The sequence below is a fragment of the Bos indicus genome, chromosome 9 (assembly GCF_029378745.1).
Source record: "Bos indicus isolate NIAB-ARS_2022 breed Sahiwal x Tharparkar chromosome 9, NIAB-ARS_B.indTharparkar_mat_pri_1.0, whole genome shotgun sequence".
In the NCBI taxonomy this organism is placed as follows: Eukaryota; Metazoa; Chordata; class Mammalia; order Artiodactyla; family Bovidae; genus Bos; species Bos indicus.
In genome coordinates, this window is record NC_091768.1 from 87,590,517 (window position 1) to 87,607,722 (window position 17,206).

The window sequence follows — 17,206 nt, forward strand, 5'->3', positions numbered from 1 at the left end:
GTAGCAGCAGAGGTGGTTCATGAGGTTTAAGGAAAGAAGCCATCTTCCTAACATAGAGTGCAGAGTGGAAGACCGAGGGTTGATGCAGAAGCTGCAGTAATTTATCCAGAAGATCTAATAAAATAATCTATGTTGATAGCTATCCTAAATTAGAGCTTTCCAGTGTAGAGAAAAGAGTGTTCTATTGGAAGAAGATGCCCCCGAGGACTTGCATGGCTAGCAAGGAAAAGTCAGTTCCTGGCTTCAAAGACTCAAAGGATAGGCTGACTCTCTTGTTAGGGCCTAATGCAGCTGGTGACTTGAAGCTGAAGCTAAGCCTCACTTACCTTCTGAAAATCCTAGTGACTTTCAGAATTATGCTAAATCTGCTCTGCCTGTGCTCTGCAAATGGAACAACAAAGTCGAGATGACAGCATATCTGCTTACAACACTGATTACCAAAAATATTAAATCCACTGTTGAGACCTACTGCTCCCAAAAAAGGATTCCTTTCAAAATATCACTGCTCATTGAGAAAGCACCCAAGGGCCCTGATGGACAAGTAATGAGATTCATGTTGTTTTCACACCTGCAAACACAGCATCCATTCTGTAGCCCACGGATCAAGGAGTAGTCATGATGTTCAAGTCACAGTATTTAGGAAATAGTTTCAGTAAGGCTATAGCTGCCACAAATAGTGATTCCTCTGATGGATCTGGGCAAAGTCAATTGAAAACTTTCTAGAGCGAATTCATGAAACATTTGTGATTCATGAGAAGAGGTTGAAATAACAACATTAATAGGAATTTAAAAGTTGATTTTAACGTTCTTAGATGACTTTAAGGGGTTCAAGATTTTACTGAAAGAAGGAGCTACAATGTGGTAGAAATAGCAAGAGAGCTAGAATTAGAAGTGGAGCCTAATGTGAACATGGGACTGATTGTTGCAATCTAATGGAGAAGACTCTTGAGAGTCCCTTAGACTGCAAGGAGATCCAACCAGTCCATTCTAACGGAGATCAGTCCTGGGTGTTCTTTGGAAGGACTGATGCTAAAGCTGAAACTCCAATACTTTTGTGAAGAGTTGACTCATTGGAAAAGACTCTGATGCTCGGAGGGATTGGGGGCAGGAGGAGAAGGGGACGACAGAGGATGAGATGGCTGGATGGCATCACCGACTTGATGGACATGAGTTTGGGTGAACTCTGGAAGTTGGTGATGGACAGGGAGGCCTGGTGTGCTGTGATTCATGGGGTCACAAAGAGTCAGACACGACTGAGTGACTGAACTGAACTGAATGATAAAATTGGAATAAACGAGAGTTGACTCTAATGGATGAGCAAAAAAAGTGGTTTCTTGATATACAATCTACTCCTGGTGACGATTCTGTGAAGACTGTTGAAATGACAACAAAGGACTTAGAATATTAAGTTTAGAATAAATTTAGTTGCAAAGGCAGCAGGAGAGTTTGAGAGGATTAACTCCAATTTTGAAAGTTCTACTGTGGGTAAAACGCCGTCAAAGAGCATTCATGCGAAGAGAAATCTTCTGTGAAAGGAAGAGTCAAACAATGTGGCAAACTTCATTGTCTCATTTTCAGAAATTGCGCTACCCACCGCAACCCTCAGCAACCACCACCCTAATCAGTCAGCAGCCACAGACCTTGAGACAAGACCCTTCACCAGCAAAAAGATGATGACTGCCTGGAGGCTCAGATGATGCTCAACATATTTTAATTTAGAAACAAAGTGTTGTGTATTAAGGTCTGTACATTATTTATTTAGACATAAAGCTATTGTACCCTTAACAGCATTCCATGTCAAGATAACACTATATTGCAGTGGAAATGAAAAAGTTTGTGTGATTCCCTTTATTGTGAAATTCACTTTATCGCCCTGGTCTGGAACCCAGCCTGCAATGTCTCTGAGGTCTGCCTGTATTTACATGGCTTTTAGTCCACGTTTTCCAGCCAAGAACTAACATTGGGATGGCTGCGTAGTAGGGTGAACATATGACCTAGTGTTGGGATATGATGAAATATACATTTAAAAATCCAGAGAATTTAGGCTCCACAACTGGTGGAGCTTCCCTGGTGGCTCAGAGGATAAAGCGTCTGCCTGCAATGCGGGAAATCCAGGTTCAGTCCCTGGGTTGGGAAGATCTCCTGGAGAAGGAAATGGCCACCTGCTCCAGTATTCTTGCCTGGAGAATCCCACGGACAGAGGAGCCTAGTGGGCTACAGTCCACGGGGTCGCAAAGAGTCGGACACGACTGAGCGACTTCACTTTCACTTCACTTTCCACAACTGGACTGCAGGTTTGTTTAGGAGTGATCTTTAAATTCTCTGTTTCCACAAGAAATAAAACATTATCATTGGTTTTATTTAGTCCCAAAATGTGGAGGAATGGTGAAATACCATGACTTTTCTCCTGAGCTAGAAAACAGGCATGAAGTACTTAACTCTTTTGCAATATTAATTTAAGGATCAGTATAAAGGGAGGAGCCTGGTAGGCTGCAGTCCATGGAGTCGCTAGGAGTCGGACACAACTGCGCTACTTCACTTTCACTTTTCACTTTCATGCATTGGAGAAGGAAGGGCAACCCACTCCAGTGTTCTTGCCTGGAGAATCCCAGGGACGGGGGATTCCCTGGTGGGCTGCGGTCTATGGGGTCGCGGAGAGTCGGACACGACTGAGGCGACTTGACAGCAGCAGCAGCATAAAGGGTTCCCAGGTGGCGCTAGTGGTAAAGAATTGGCCTGCCAACGCAGGAGACACAGGAGACAAGGATTCGATCCCTGGGTCAGGAAGATCCCCTAGAGATGGAAATAAGAACCCATTCCAGTATTCTTGCTGTGAAATCTGATGAACAGAGGAGCCTGGTGGGCTACAGTCCATGGGGTCACAAAGAATTGAACATGACTCAGCACCAATAGAGTAATAAATTATGAAGGGAATCAGTCAACGTAAAATTTTGTTCCGTTGAAAATACACTGAAGTTGTTTCTCTGAGTCCTGTAAGAGCAGATGTATTTTTCCAGCAATATCATCATTTGTAAGAATAAGGTCACGATGCAGGGAAAAGTCTAATTTTCCAAAAACTAGAAGAAGACTGAAAGAGTTCTGTTTGTAGAGATTGCTTGTTCAAATAGTTGAAAGTTTCAGTTCAGGGATTCCGTCACTCAGCACCAAGAGAAATTAGGTTTGAAAAAAATAAAGATGTTGAGGAGGATGCTCATCAGATTTCACAAGAGACTCGAGATGGTGCAGCCACTGTGTCAGCATAACTGGTAGACAGACTTGGGATTCCTAAGGTCTGATCTCTTGGCTCTAAAGTGAACAGCAGGAGAACAAAAGAAGCCAAGCAAAGACTGAGTCCTGAGGCCAACAGAGCACCTGTCAGGGGCTTCCTGGGAACACAGTCTCCTGCAGAAAAGAAACAGGTATTCGTTTAGAAAGCTGAGGAACTCCTGTCACTTTCCTGGGGCTGTCCCTCCCCAGCCCCCCTCCAGCTCCTTCCTCACTGAGGGGCTCCTATGTCCTCCACCCCCACCCCAGGCCCAGCAGCTTCTTGTCACCTCCTCCTTCTTTCCTGCATCACAGAGTCACCCCAGGCCCTGACACCCCCTGCTTAGGCTCAGGCCTGGAGCCAGTGAGGAATCAATCTGCTCCCTTTACTCAGGTCCGGATCCTCCCCGAGGTCAGCCTAAAGGACCAGGGAGCAGGTCCGGGGAGGAGGGGCGTTGCTTCCTGACAGCCTTGGGGGACTACAGGGAAACCTCCTTCCTTTGCTCCCCTCCAGCCTCTGAGCCAGCAGCACACACAGCTCTCAGGACCAGGGTCCCTGCCCCCCATCTCTTCCTGGTCCTGCCCAGCAGGGTGCCTCCACCCCAGCTCAGGCCCACCATCCCCAAGCACAAGGCAGGGCCTCTCAGTGATGGAGGCTCTGGGTCCCCAGGAGGCTGGTGACCTGCAGGCCACACTGAGTCAGAACTGCTGCTGCTCCAGGAGCACAGGCCTGGCCTCAGCCCTTCCTACAGTCTCTGCTGTGGGGCTCCTGCCTTGCCTGCTTGACCCAGGCCACTTCCTGTGAGAACGGGCCTTTGGAATTGGGTCTGCAAAGGCCTTCCCACCCCTTCCTCCTGGGATGAGAGCCCGGCTCCTCTCGTCTTGGCCCCTGGGTGGGTCCCCTCCCCGCTGACACATCATGTGGAGCCCCCATGCTGCTCTCAGCCCCCGTGAGTCCTGCCCTCGCCCTGAGTGCCTGCTGTTCTCACACCACCTACCGGGGCCCTGCCAGCCAGCAGTCTGTGCTCACTCAGGGGACTTGGCTGAACCCTTTAAGCATCAATAGGCCCTCAGCCTTCCTGTGCCCCAGCCACCCCTCACTTCCCATTGTCATCTGACAGTGAGGAGCTATCAGAACTGAGGCCTGAGCTTGTCTGAGTTCTTGCTGTCAGGTTATATGAGGTCTCACTCACCTGGCTCATTTCCAGGATGAGGAGGTTCAGTGAAGGGCAGGGGTTGCATGGGATTCCCAAATCCAGGAGGAAGGGGTGGGAAGGCGTTTGCAGACCCTACTCCAAAGGCTCTAATATGCAGTGGCATATTAGAAGTGGGTCAAGCAGGCAAGCAGGAGCCCCACAGTAGAGACTGTGGGAAGGGGATAGGCCAGGCCTGTACTCCTGGAGCAGCAACAGTTGTGACTCAGCCTGTGGCATTCCCCTCCCTGTCCTCAGACTACGCCCTGTGCCCCTGCCTTCCCTCTGAATTCTGCCCTCAGTACCTCTTCTTGTAAAGGATCCAGGCTACGATGCCCATTATGACAAAACTGACGAGAACCCCAGGGGCGATCCAGATGACATGACTGATGGGTGGGGCCGTGGGCGGCACTGTAGGCGGGACTGTGGTTGGTGGTGCTGCAAGGAGAGTAAGAGTGAAGCCCTTGTCCAGACCCCAAACTTGGCAAATGCCTCCTCGCTCCCCTGACTCAGGTACCTCTATTATGCAGAAGTTTACACCCATCACATGGAGGTCCCTGAGATAGATCCCCAGGCGAGACGGGGGGAAGGGAGGAGTCCACTCCTCACGGGGCTCTGACAGCTAATGGGGGAGCAAGGTTTCCAACACAGCCACTCAGTCCTGCTGTGACATCAGAGATGGTGACCTGAGGATGGAGTCCTCAGGAGCTGACAGCAGAGGTGCTAGTGACAGATTTCCAGAAGAAGGATTGGTGACATTTGAAAGAAGATTCTGGAAAGAGGGTACAGTGAGAAATAAATCCCAGAAATCAAAAAGACATCTACAGGTTTGGGATCAGCAAAAATCCATGTTCAGTTGTCTAAAGGCCTGTGCTGTGAGGAGAGATGTCAGGAGGTGGAAGAGGAAAGAGGATGACAGAGCATCCCTGGGTCATTGTTCTCCCAGGACAGCTCACCTCTGACGGATCATTTTCACAAACACACACACACACACAGAGGGGTGGGTCCATGTCACCATTAGAGAACTACCACTTTCTTCAACTCTTCTCACTTACCTGTGGTCTTCAACATTTTCTCGCAGCGCTCCAAGAAAGCCTGATAACAAAGCTGACAGTTTTCCTTGAAGACCTTGAAGGTCACAGTTCTGTTATTCTCCCACTTCCCTTTCATCTGTCTCCCTCCAGGATGATACACTCTACAGCATCCATTGATGAGGCACAGTTGTCCACTGATGTGTCCGTTGTCTTTTTGCCAGCATGTCTTATTGGCCTGCGGGGGCAGAGGGCCTGACGCCACTGAGGAAAAGAAAGAGCTCAGCCTCTGAGCTTCACAGATTCTCTGCCTCACCTGGATCCACATCCCCTGGGCCCAGCTAATCTGGCCCTGGTCTCTCCTGCAACAGCTGCTCTTTCCACTCTTTCCACTGGACTACTAGGGAAGGACAATATCCATTTTTTTTTTCACCTGAAAACAGTGGATGCAGCTAAGCCCCCAGTCTACTCCTCCTGCATTTGAACTTTCTAACTCACCCTTGTCTATGTGTTTCTCTGGTGTAACGTCAGGCATCTGCTCCTTGAACAAGTCTCCAGTGTCTCTGAGTGTGTCAGTCTGTGTTTCCCGGGCATTCATACTTTTCACTTCCTCTCCCAACAGACACATGTTCTTGATCTTAGCCATAGCACACTCACAGGAGAGAAAGACCTGAGAACGAGGGTCTGTGAAGGCAAAACACAGTGAGGGTGCGGTTGGGGAAAAAGACCCTGAGGCCCCTTCCCATAGTTATGTGAGAGCAGAGTAAAGTGCAGGGCTGGGCTGACAGAGCAATGACACCCCACAACACACACCATACAGCCAGTGGCCCTCCTCTCCTTGTGCAGAAGGAGGAGTCCCCTGCCTGGCAAATTTCACACATCCTGGGTGTGCCCCCTTGTCCACCAGGTCCAATCCCAGCAACATAACCTTTGCAGAGATGTACCAGGCTGCTATTCAGGAAAAGTCTAGATGACAGAGGACTGTCAGAATCTAACTCCATGTCCTGTGAGAGATGGGGAGCCTGAGGGGATGCTCCTGAGGAAGCAGGATCACAGGCAGAGGGGCAAAGAGGTAACAGGTGAGGACAGAACCCCAAGTTGGAGAAGGAAGAGTTTATAATTACGGGTCACAGGAGTTAGCAAGGCCAGGGAGATGCTGCTGATCTCCCACTAGGATGGGTCTTAGAAGCCTGGAGAAAGGCCTGGCCCACATGGCATGAAAGAGAAAATCCAGAACTTCCGAGGCAGGTGGTAGAGGAGGGGATCAAAGGCTCAGGGAAGTGACTCTGCCAGGGCGGACATGGTATGAAAGGGCAGGAAAGTGTCCAGTCTACCAGGCACCATGGGAAAGCCTGATAGACTCTATGGAGCCTGAGACGAAAGAGTGGATAAGAAGCATCTCCAACAGCTGAAGGTTGACTTTTGTGGAAATCAGGGATAGTGGTAGGAGACCGTGTTCCTGTGGGCTTCCAGCAGGAACAGGGCTGGAAAATGCAGAAAGATCAGATTCTGGGTGGAGTGTTGTATGTCAGGAGCAAAGTTGGTACAATGGTCAAAGTCATTAGTGAAAGTCGCTCAGTCGTGTCTCACTCTTGTGACCCCCATGGACTATACAGTCCATGGAATTCCCAGGCCAGAATACTGCAGTGGGTAGCCTTTCCCTTCTCCAGAGGACCTTCCCAATCCAGGGATCCAACCTAGGTCTCCAGCATTGCAGGAAGATTCTTTACCAGCTGAGCTGCAAGGGAAGCCCAAGAATACTGGAGTGGGTAGCCTATCCCTTCTCCAGCGGATCTTCCAGACCGAGGAATTGAACGGGGGTCTCCTGTGTTGCAGGTGGATTCTTTACCAACTGAGCTATCAGGGAAGCTGAAAGTGATTAGAGAGTCCCAATGCCAGCCAGGGCCTGACTGCAGAGAGTACAATGCTGGCTCATAGCACAGGGTGATGCTAGAGGCAGAGAGATGGTCAGTGAACCTGGATGCAAACTGCTTGATTGAGAGACAGAAAACAAGGAGAGACAAACACAAGACTGGATGATCAGTAGGCTGAAAGCAGCCATCCCTACCAAACATCCCTACCAAAATCTCCAGAACTGAGCTACTTCTCAGAAGGCATCACCACGTCCCAGTGAGGATGGCCCTTTCATCACCACAGCAAGTGCAGAAGTCCTTCCATACTCTCCCGATGAGCCACATGGTTATTTACTGGGGCAACTAACTCCAATACTTTGGCCACCTGATGCGAAGAACTGAGTCACTGGAAAAGACCCTGATGCTGGGAAAGATTCAAGATCAGAGGAGAGGGGATGACAGAGGAAGGGACAGTTGGATGCCATCACTAATGCGATATACATGAGTTTGAGTAAGCTCTGGGAGTTGGTGATGGACAGGCAAGCCTGGCGTGCTGCAGTCCATGGGGTGGCAAAGAGTTGGACACGACTGAGTGACTGAACTGAACTGGAACTACAGAAGGAGAAACTACTCCCACATTCGTATCGGACCCAGTGTGTTACTAACACCACGCACAGGAACGGTAGCATGGTCATGGCCCCCGTCCTGTGAAGCGATGCTCTGAGGACCAGGCAATTAATAGACACCTGTGCCAGGTCCTGCTGACAGTGGTTATCTCTGGGTCCACAGATCCACTCAGTGTCCATTGCACACGTCCTGGGCTTCTGACATGAATGCATAGTCTGTGTTGTTAGTAAACTGCCATGGGTGAGGTACCATAGTCGTGGATTCCACATTCATTCTTCTCACCCTGACTCCCCATCCCCCGATAGTACATGGAGACAGTATCACTCCTGGAGGAAATAATGGAAACAAGTACCAACCTACAATCTCCCTAGGCCTGCAGAGCTGTGGTCCCTATCTTATCTCCACTGAATTAAAACTGAGGTCCTAGTGCCGGGGTCCTGCCCCGGCTGATCCAGGGTATTCGAAGCGGGGATGGCGTCGGCGACCTATTTATTTAAATATTTTATCAAAGATGTAAAGAGTAATAGGATGAGGATAGCTCAGTAGGAAAATTCAGTAGAGAAAAGAGGCTGAGTAGCTTGGTTTACGCGGGAGACCAATAAAACTTCAAGACAAGAAGCTTGCACCACTTACGTAGGCCGCAGGCGTCCTTCCGTTCTCCCGAAGGAGAGGAGACACTGAGGCCTCCCCGGTTGGATCTTAGAAGCCCAGGCATAATTAGTAAGCATGGCGGGTTCCGCGCTCCAGATGGAGACTCAACCAGAGTGAGAGAGAGAGCGACATGGGGAGACCAGTATTTCGAGAAACTGATCCCAATTCTTTATTTTCCAGAGTCTGTTTTTATACACTGAAATGTTATACAAAAGTCATGTGGGGACAGCAGTCCTGACTTTTATTAAAGTCAGGTGCTTCACACAAATGTATACAGACGTCTTAGGGGTGTTAAATCATCTTCTGGCTGGGGGGGGGCGGGGGCAGCCTGCTGACAATTTACGGCCCTCTCCTTGTGAGAACGGTCAGTCAACCAGGACACTTATTTCTCCAGGGGTGATTATTCTTAAAACAGACGCCACCCAATAAAGTTACATTCCTATAGGGTGAGGGTGTAGTGGGTTTTAGTTAAGGAAAGAATTTACTTAGCCTAAGGTCTAACGTGATTAATATCAAAGGTTAATACTTATTTCTTCTATATATTCATTAATGTGTGTAAGGGCAGGGGATGTGGAGACTTAGCAACAAACATTGGCTCAACAAATGAAAAACCCTTCACCAATACAATTTCTAATCAGCCCATTATACTTATACTAATAGTTTTCTAACTTTTCTAAGGAACCTGTTTTTAGAAGGTTTAAAGCATCTCGTGCCTCTCACGGTTGGGAGGCTGTGAGCAATCACATGTGGCCAGATGAGCCTGTCAGGCAGGCTAGAGAAACTTCAGAGGAGTTTGTAGGTTAAAACACTCTTATCACGCCCAGGAATTATTATTAACTGGAGCTCTAGGTTAACTCCTTCTCCGAAAGAGGTGGTGGGGGACAGCCCCCTGCAAAGTCAGAGGTGTAGGTGAGCACAAAGTAGTAAAGTAGGCAGGCTCTGGTTATGGGGGTAGATGCTCAAGGATTTCCAGGGGGACTCCTGAAAGTCCCTGCAAAGATCCCGCCTTTGCGTATGTCGAGCCTCCTTCCTCATGACCTTTGCCAGGGGTGGAGTACCTCACTCTGGCCCCCAACATCCTAGGTTCCCTCTAATGGTACATATGACACATTTCAGGCTTCGCAGACCCTAGGTCTCTGCTGCAACTGCTGTCCTGGCACAAAAGCAGTCACAATTGATGAATGATGAGTGTGGCTGGACCTGCTTCTTGGGCAGATGACCCAACAGAACCGGTGACATCATAGCTTCCTGTGTTCAGAAAGGTGCTACATGCTGTAGGTGGCATTTTACTTGGAGGCTCACAACACAGACTCCTGGTGTCCTGAAGAAAGGACATACCACTTGCAGTGAGAAAGCCCATACCATTCAGTGGGGCTCCTGGTATGGTCCTGGGGCCTGGCAGAGACGAGGCCTCTGGTCATGGAATGTCAGAGTTGCCCATCATGATCTGGGTTCACTAACCCCAACCATTAGTTTAGATACTCCAGCCATCATAGGATAGAAGTGATCATGTGGCTTGGCATAACCAGGGCCACAGGGAACAAATAAGATGTGCCAGTAGGTGACCTAGGCCTGACACCAGAGTTGATACAAGGCCACTATCCCCTGCTCACACCTGTGGCTTCATGCAATGTCCCCTATGGCTCCTTGAACCAAGGAAGCCAGACTACAGCAGAGGGGTGCATTAGCCCATAACAGCCAGATCCACAGTCCCACCACCAGAAGCTACAAGGCAGGACAGGGTAAGTTTCTGGTTCATAAACAGACAACTGAGGCAGCTCTTGGATGATTCTCTACAGGATGGGCCACTCATTACTGGGGTCAGAAACCAGGACAGTGGACAAGTCTGGTTCTCAGTTGATTTACACATTATATTTGGCTCCTGCTGCTCCACAAATGTGCAAGCTCCTTTTGCACCCAGAGACAGATACCAAATGGCCTAAAGAGACCTCGAGATTTACTTTCTTCTGCAGAAAAAAATCTGTCAACTCAATAACCATTATAGGCTGCTGCTGTCCCAATTCCTAGATACTATGAATGTGGGACCAAAGGGTAGAAGTGGGGATGCCCAGCCTCACCCTCGAGCCCTGTGTCATACTCTGGGAAACCCTGTTCCTGTCCCTCCTAAGTTAGGTCCTGCGGGTCTGGTCGGGGGGTTTTGCTGGGTGAGTTATCAGACAAAGGGATAAGATGCCAGTTGAGAGAGGGCATGTTTAGATTCTCTTCAAGAGATAGGAAGCTGTTGGAGGCCCTGGGCTTCTTGGGACCATGGAAAAGTGGGTAATAAATGGTCCTGTAACCAAAAGGGCTCTAGGGGGCCTTAGTGGGAAAGACCTGCCCCCCATGGTCTCTGTCTGCCTCTTGTTTGTAGAAAAGTTTCAGTCAGCCAGGCCTCCTGTGAGTCTCAAAACAGTGGTTTAAGAGTTGAGGATTAGAACACGTGAAGATGGAGAAACGAATACTCCTTAGGCTGGGAAACTGGTAACAATTTAGACTGTGACCAGCCACATAGCAGTGTCATGAAATTACCAGTTCCCTAAAAGATAACAAAGAGCTGACACAAGCCTCAAGTTGTTTCTACAGGAAGCAGACCCCCAGCACATAAAAACTGCTGGCTGCAAGCATGCAGACGTCCAGACGGTTGAAACCATAAGCCTGGTGGTCCTCAAACGTTCGCCTTGTGCCAACCACCCTGACTGTGCTCAAGACACTGATGAGCCCCGCAGCAGCCACCTCTGCCCCCTTTCTAACCTGGAAACTTGAAGGCGGTCTGAGGACATTAGGTCACTATTTCCCAGGGCTCCTGAACAAACCAGCTTCTCCTTTTTCACCACTTGTTAACTTCACCAGTGGTAGCATATGAGTCATAACCAGCTTCAATTAGTAACAGCCTGAGCTGTCTGGGAGGAGCTTTGACTCCAGGGAGGCGCTGATCAATGGCAAGGCATTGAGAGCCTTACTTGAGATGCACATGTAATTTTTCTTTTAATAAATTGAATTCTTTAATTTTTTCAAGTGTTTTTAAAAATCCATTTTATACTTAAGTCAGCCTTGAAGACAAGCACAAAATCTGTTTACTTTTTTTTTTACCCAACACAACTCAGGCACCCACTCTGTGCATAGCACTGTTCTAGGTGTGGTAAAAGGTATTCTTAACCTTAAAACATGATTGCCCCTTCTGGAATTGTGTTATCTCCTTTTCCAGAAAGTAAAAATAAATAAAATCACCATTGTTTACTATTGACCTGCCCCAAATCCACTTCTGGCTCTGAGAAATGCTGCTGCTGCTGCTGCTACTGCTGGTAAGTCGCTTCAGTCGTGTCTGACTCTGTGCGACCCCATAGATGGCAGCCCACCAGGCTCCCCCGTCCCTGGGATTCTCCAGGCAAGAACACTGGAGTGGGTTGCTATGGCCTTCTCCAATGCATGAAAGTGAAAGTGAAGTCTCCCAGTTGTGTCCGACTCTTAGCAACCCCATGGACTGCAGCCTACCAGGCTCCTCCGTCCATGGGATTTTCCAGGCAAGAGTACTGGAGTGGGGTGCCATATGCTAGGATCTGCCAAATTTAAGATGTTTCAGTGAATTCCACTCCTACTTTCCCCAAAGTAAGAAGGCAGAACTCCTCTTTATTTAAAAAAAAAATTAAAAAGGCATTTTTTCATGAAAGTATAGCTTCTGTTTCTACTCTATTTTTCTCTTTTTTTTCCTTCTATCTTTTAAGTTTTCTTCCTCCAACACTGCCTTTTCCTGTACAAGGCAACAGCATTTTTTCGTTTTTCTTTTCCTAAGACAAAGTATTTTATCTTATAGACAAATAATTCCCAAGACTAGTAATAAATATTAAAAAAGAAGAAGAAGAAGAAAGAAACTTAAGGGTTTCCCTGGTGGCTCAGCAGGTAATGAATCCACCTGCAATGCAGGAGACCCCAGTTCAATTCCTGAGTCAGAAAGATCTGGAAAAGGGAGAGGCTACCCACTCCAGTATTCTTGAGCTTCCCTGGTGCCTTAGATGGTAAAGAATCCACCTGCAATGTGGAAGACCTGGGTTTGATCCCTGGGTTGGGAAGATCCCCTAGAGAAGGGAAAGGCTACCCACTCCAGTATTCAACCCTGGAGAATTCCACGGACTGTATAGTCCATGGGGTCGCTAAGAGTCAGACACGACTGAGCAACTAAGCCTGGCACATTCAAGGGTGAATCAACTACATTACTTTGATGAAGTAAAAACTAAAAGGCACTTGGCACTAAGCTAGTCCAAGTATTTGTGCTGAAACAATTTTAAAAACTATTTATTTTATAACACTGTTTAAAACTTTCTTGGTCAAAAAATTTATACAAAGATTTTCAGTAAACCTAATGAAAGTGTTATCTAGAAAATATTCCACATCATTAAGTCTGTCTTAGAAAGTTCAGATGCTATGGCATTCCTAAGGCACAGTGTTCTGGAAGACAATGTGCTTCTGCGGTGCTGGGTGATGTATGTGACTGGCCGGCTCCACGTGGGCCTCAGCAGGCATCGTCCCCCTGACGCTGGGGGACTGTGAGAGGACAGTCAGACACAGGCCCCCAGGGCTGCATGGAACCCTGTGAGACACTGGGCCAGCTGCTGGAACTGGGCTTCTCCTCCGAATCTAAGGCCCAGCACAAGCCATCACAGCAAATGGTCATCAGGACAGTTGATAGGCTGGGCTATTTGATGACCTTCTTTCATATCTCTAAAGAGTCGACATCCGTGTAGGGTATTTGACTCAGAGCCACGAGCTCCTACACTATCACTCTGAAGGCCCACACATCACTAGCACTGGAGAACTAAAAAAAATTATTTTTTTAATATCTTTTTTTTTTTTTGGCTCTATTGGGTCTTCGTTGTGGCAATTGGGATCTTTTTGCAGCATGAAGACTCTTAGTTGCAACATGCTGACTTCTTAGTTGTAGCATGTGGGATCCAGTTCCCCGACCAAGGATCGAACCCGGCCCCTTCATTGGGAGTGTGGAGTCTTAGTGACTGGATCACCAGGGAAGTCCGGAGACCTCATTCTTAACCAGACGTTCATGAGCCATCCATTGATCCCACTTTTTCATTGTCCCCCCCACAGTGAGAGTCCATGGGGAACAAGACTCTGGAGAGGGGCCATCTGTACTCTTAACTTGAGGTTGTCATCAATGGCAGAGCTCCTAGCAGCCAGGTCTTTGTGGAGGACTTCTCTTCTGACCAGGTAATCCATTCCACAGGCAATCTGACCTTGTGGACCAGGTCCTGTTGAGAAATTGCCTGTGGATTATTGGCCTCTACTAATTTGTGCTGCAGGCTCCCCTGGTGGCTCAGACAGTAAAGAATCTGCCTGCAATTCAGGAGACCTGAGTTTGATCCCTGGGTCGGAGAGATCACCTGGAGAAGGGAATGGCCACCCACTCCATTATTCTTGCCTGAAGAATTCCTCGGACAGAAGAGCTTGGCAGGCTACAGTCCATGGGGTGCAAGAATCGGACAGGACTGACTGACTAATACACACACACACACACACAAAATTTGCAATGCTGTGAAAACTATTTACGATTCTCCCAATTCATGTCAGGCAATATCACCAGGGGTTTTCTCTATCTTCTATACACACAAGGGAAATAGGAGGAAGATTTCTGTGATGAAGATCTCACAGCTTGCAACGTTCAGTGAATATCATTGTCACCCCAATTTCAGAAGCTTAATCTCTGTTTTTACAAATGATTGTTGTTCTTTATTTGGATCTTTTTCATCTACATAAATCCCATGGAAAATATGCCCTAAACTACCTTCTTGGAGTACATCCTCTCCGTGGACAGAGTTATCCTCTCCTTGGATATTTCAATATCCTTCACCTTAGCTCTGGCCTCCAAAAGATGGCACTTCTAAAGACACTCCTCTACCCACCCACAAGGTAGGATAACGGGATGGAAGTACCATTGTTGGGTGTGTCTCTTCTCAGATACTGAGTCATCTGGGACATGGCTGAGACAACCCTTGGGAACTACTGGACACTGATGCTGTCTTCCAGTTCAGTTCTTGTCATACTATGAAGGTGCAAAACAGCTAATATTATTACTACAAGAAATATAACTGCAGGGCAAACCCCTGCGCTGATATAAAACACACGGGTAGAAGAAGCTGGAGCTGCATGAACAGGATCATAAATAGTTCTGCTTTTCTGTAGCACATTTTCCTTCCTTTCAAATTTTTGAAGAAGGGAAGTTTTTGAAGAATTTACTGTCAAGTTGAGCTGCATTTAGTATCATAACCTCATCATCTACTTTGCAGAAAAGGAAAGCTAGAGCCAAATCACTGATAGAGTCCGTGAAATCCCCCTACCCCGTTGCTCCTCGCACCCCCACCCCAAGCAAGCAGAAATGCTGACCTGGGGCAGGTCCACGAAACTGTCTACCTGGAAACCTGCTTATATTCAGCTTGGACTCTGCAGGCCAAGTGAAAGGCAGGACATCTGTTTCGCTGGGTACGAATAGATTAAAGGATAGGCATAGTGTCCAACAAGACCACTTCTCTGATAAAAAAAAGTTCTGCATCTAGACCAATGAGTCAGCGCACCTGGTCCCTGATCAGGAAGAGGCTCACACCCGCCTCCGGGGTCGGGGATGGAACGGCGCCGCGGAGCCCAGGGGTCGGGGGTGGAGCCGCGCAGAGGAGCCCGGGATCGGGGAAGGAACCGAGCCGCGGAGCCCGGATCGGGGAAGGAACCGCGCCGCGGAGCCCGGGGATCACGGGTGGGGCCGCGCAGCGGAGCCTCGGGGTAGGAGGTGGAGCCTCTCAGCGGAGCCCTGGGTTCGGAGAGGAGCCGAACCACGGAGTCTCTGGAATCCGGGAGGAGCCACGCCGCGGAGCCCCGGGATCGCGGGTGGAGACGCACCGCGGAGTCTCGGCGATCTGGGAGGAGCCGCGCCGCGGAGCCCCGCGATCGGGGAGGAGCCGCGCCGCGGAGCCCGGGGACCGGGAGTGGAGCCAGCAGGTGCGGCTCGGACAAGAGCAACTCAAGCACGTTTCAGCCGAGAGTGCGCCGCCGCCGCCGCCCGGGCACCCAGGTCTGCTCTGCGTTTATAACTTACCGCCGGGAGAGAGCGCTGGTCTTTCAAGGGCCGGGAGATGGAGGGACCAGAAGGGTCTCTGTTGCACAGGTCGGGGCGGGAGGGTGTGCTTTTCGGGGTGGGTCTGGGTCCCTTCTCCCTGGGAAGGCCGACTGGTCCCAAACGGCCCTGCTCCAGGGCTCCCACTTCCCAGGGGCGGGCTGGACCCTTGGGCGGTTTCTACCGCATTTCCTGCCGCGTCCCGGCCCCCTCTTCTCCCAGCGTCACCTCCCAAACTCCCGGCATTACTACTACACCCAAGGTACCCCTGTTCTGGCCCAGAGAGTCGGCAAGAAGCCGGGAGGAGCCTCCGAGGAGCAAAGGGGCCGAGGGAAGGGAAAGGAGGGGGCGGCGGCGACACGCTGCAAGAAGTTTCGCGAAGCCCCACGGACACCACCCCCATCCCTTTTCCCCCATCCAACCTCCTCGCGTTCCACCGCAGGTTCATCCCCGAACTCACCGCTGGACGTCCCGCTGAACAACACAATCAGAAGCAAAACGAGGAAGCCAAGACTGCTCTTGGAGCCACCCATCTCTGCCTTTGCCACCTGGATCCCAATTTTTCAGGAGTGCGAGGCTGCCAAGTCAGAACCCGCGATCCTCTCCCGCTAGCCCGCAGCTGTGGCCTGGACCTCCGCCTCTGCTCTGACTGCCTGGGCCGCCCCTCTGCCGAAGGCCCCACCCAGGTTTCCATGAGGAGGCTCCTCCCTGGGCTCTGGGTGGGGCGGGGGGGGGGGGGCGGGGGGGGCGGGGGGGGGCGGGGGGGGGGGGGGGGGGGCGGGGGGGGGGGGGGGGGGGGGGGGGGGGGGGGGGGGGGGGGGGGGGGGGGGGGGGGGGGGGGGGGGGGGGGGGGCGGGGGGGGGGGGGGGGGGGGGGGGGGGGGGGGGGGGCGGGGGGGGCGGGGGGGGGGGGGGGGGGGGGGGGGGGGGGGGGGGCGGGGGGGGGAACTCCTGCCAACTCACTCACTCACAGGCCTGCCTTCCTGTAAAGCAGCATGTAGCCAGAACCAGTTTTAGATTTTAGATGTCTGGATGAGAAGTTAATTCACTACACACTGTGAAATTAACTCCATACAGCAGTTCTTCCAATTAACTAGATTGATGAAATCAGACAGAAGAGGGTTCAGTTATTTTGAGAAATCATTTTCTAGGTGTTGAGTATAGACCATGGGAAAGTTTATGACCGGGGAGTCCAAGCCAGAATTCTCTCTTCTCCTCCTGCTTCTGTCACACCTGAGACAGGCTGGGACCTGGACAAAGGTCTCATGAAGCATAAAAATGCAAAGACAGTATAAAGGGAGAAAAAGTGCTGCATGTATGCACAGTTGGGACAAATTATGAGCAACAAGATACAAAAAGATCAAACCCCAGCTGCCACTACTGAGGTGTTGGGAGCAAAAGCAAGGTAGTGAGTATAAGCCGACACACAGCACCACTAACGGGGTGGTCAGACAACCTACGCCACCCCTCCTGCCTG

At 49.9% G+C, this 17,206-nt stretch overlaps 2 protein-coding genes and 1 pseudogene across 2 annotated transcripts in view; 1 reads left to right on the plus strand and 2 right to left on the minus strand.

Annotated features, from left to right (window-relative positions):
- The window catches only part of LOC109564039 (UL16-binding protein 1-like), a 267,031-nt gene that overhangs the window by 205,969 nt on the left and 43,856 nt on the right, over positions 1-17,206 (plus strand). The window lies entirely within an intron of this gene.
- LOC139184960 (UL16-binding protein 1-like) lies at positions 1,695-16,384 on the minus strand. Its single transcript, XM_070796348.1, has 5 exons — positions 16,191-16,384; positions 5,987-6,172; positions 5,513-5,752; positions 4,763-4,895; positions 1,695-3,402 (listed from the first exon to the last, which is right to left on the minus strand). Exons 1-5 carry the CDS (start codon positions 16,261-16,263, stop codon positions 3,255-3,257), a joined length of 780 nt encoding a protein of 259 aa, XP_070652449.1. The 5' UTR covers positions 16,264-16,384; the 3' UTR covers positions 1,695-3,254.
- On the minus strand, positions 11,597-15,611 carry LOC139184965 (tyrosine-protein kinase RYK pseudogene; annotated as a pseudogene).

Bases quoted from the DNA above. Each gene is read 5' to 3' on its own strand.
- LOC139184960 (XM_070796348.1), bottom strand. From the start codon at position 16,263: ATGGGTGGCTCCAAGAGCAGTCTTGGCTTCCTCGTTTTGCTTCTGATT. The intron at 6,173-16,190 runs GTGAGTTCGGGG...TTGCCTTCACAG, and splicing joins GTTCAGCGGGACGTCCAGCG to ACCCTCGTTCTCAGGTCTTT. The intron at 3,403-4,762 runs GTACTGAGGGCA...TCTTTTCTGCAG, and splicing joins TGGATCCTTTACAAGAAGAG to GAGACTGTGTTCCCAGGAAG.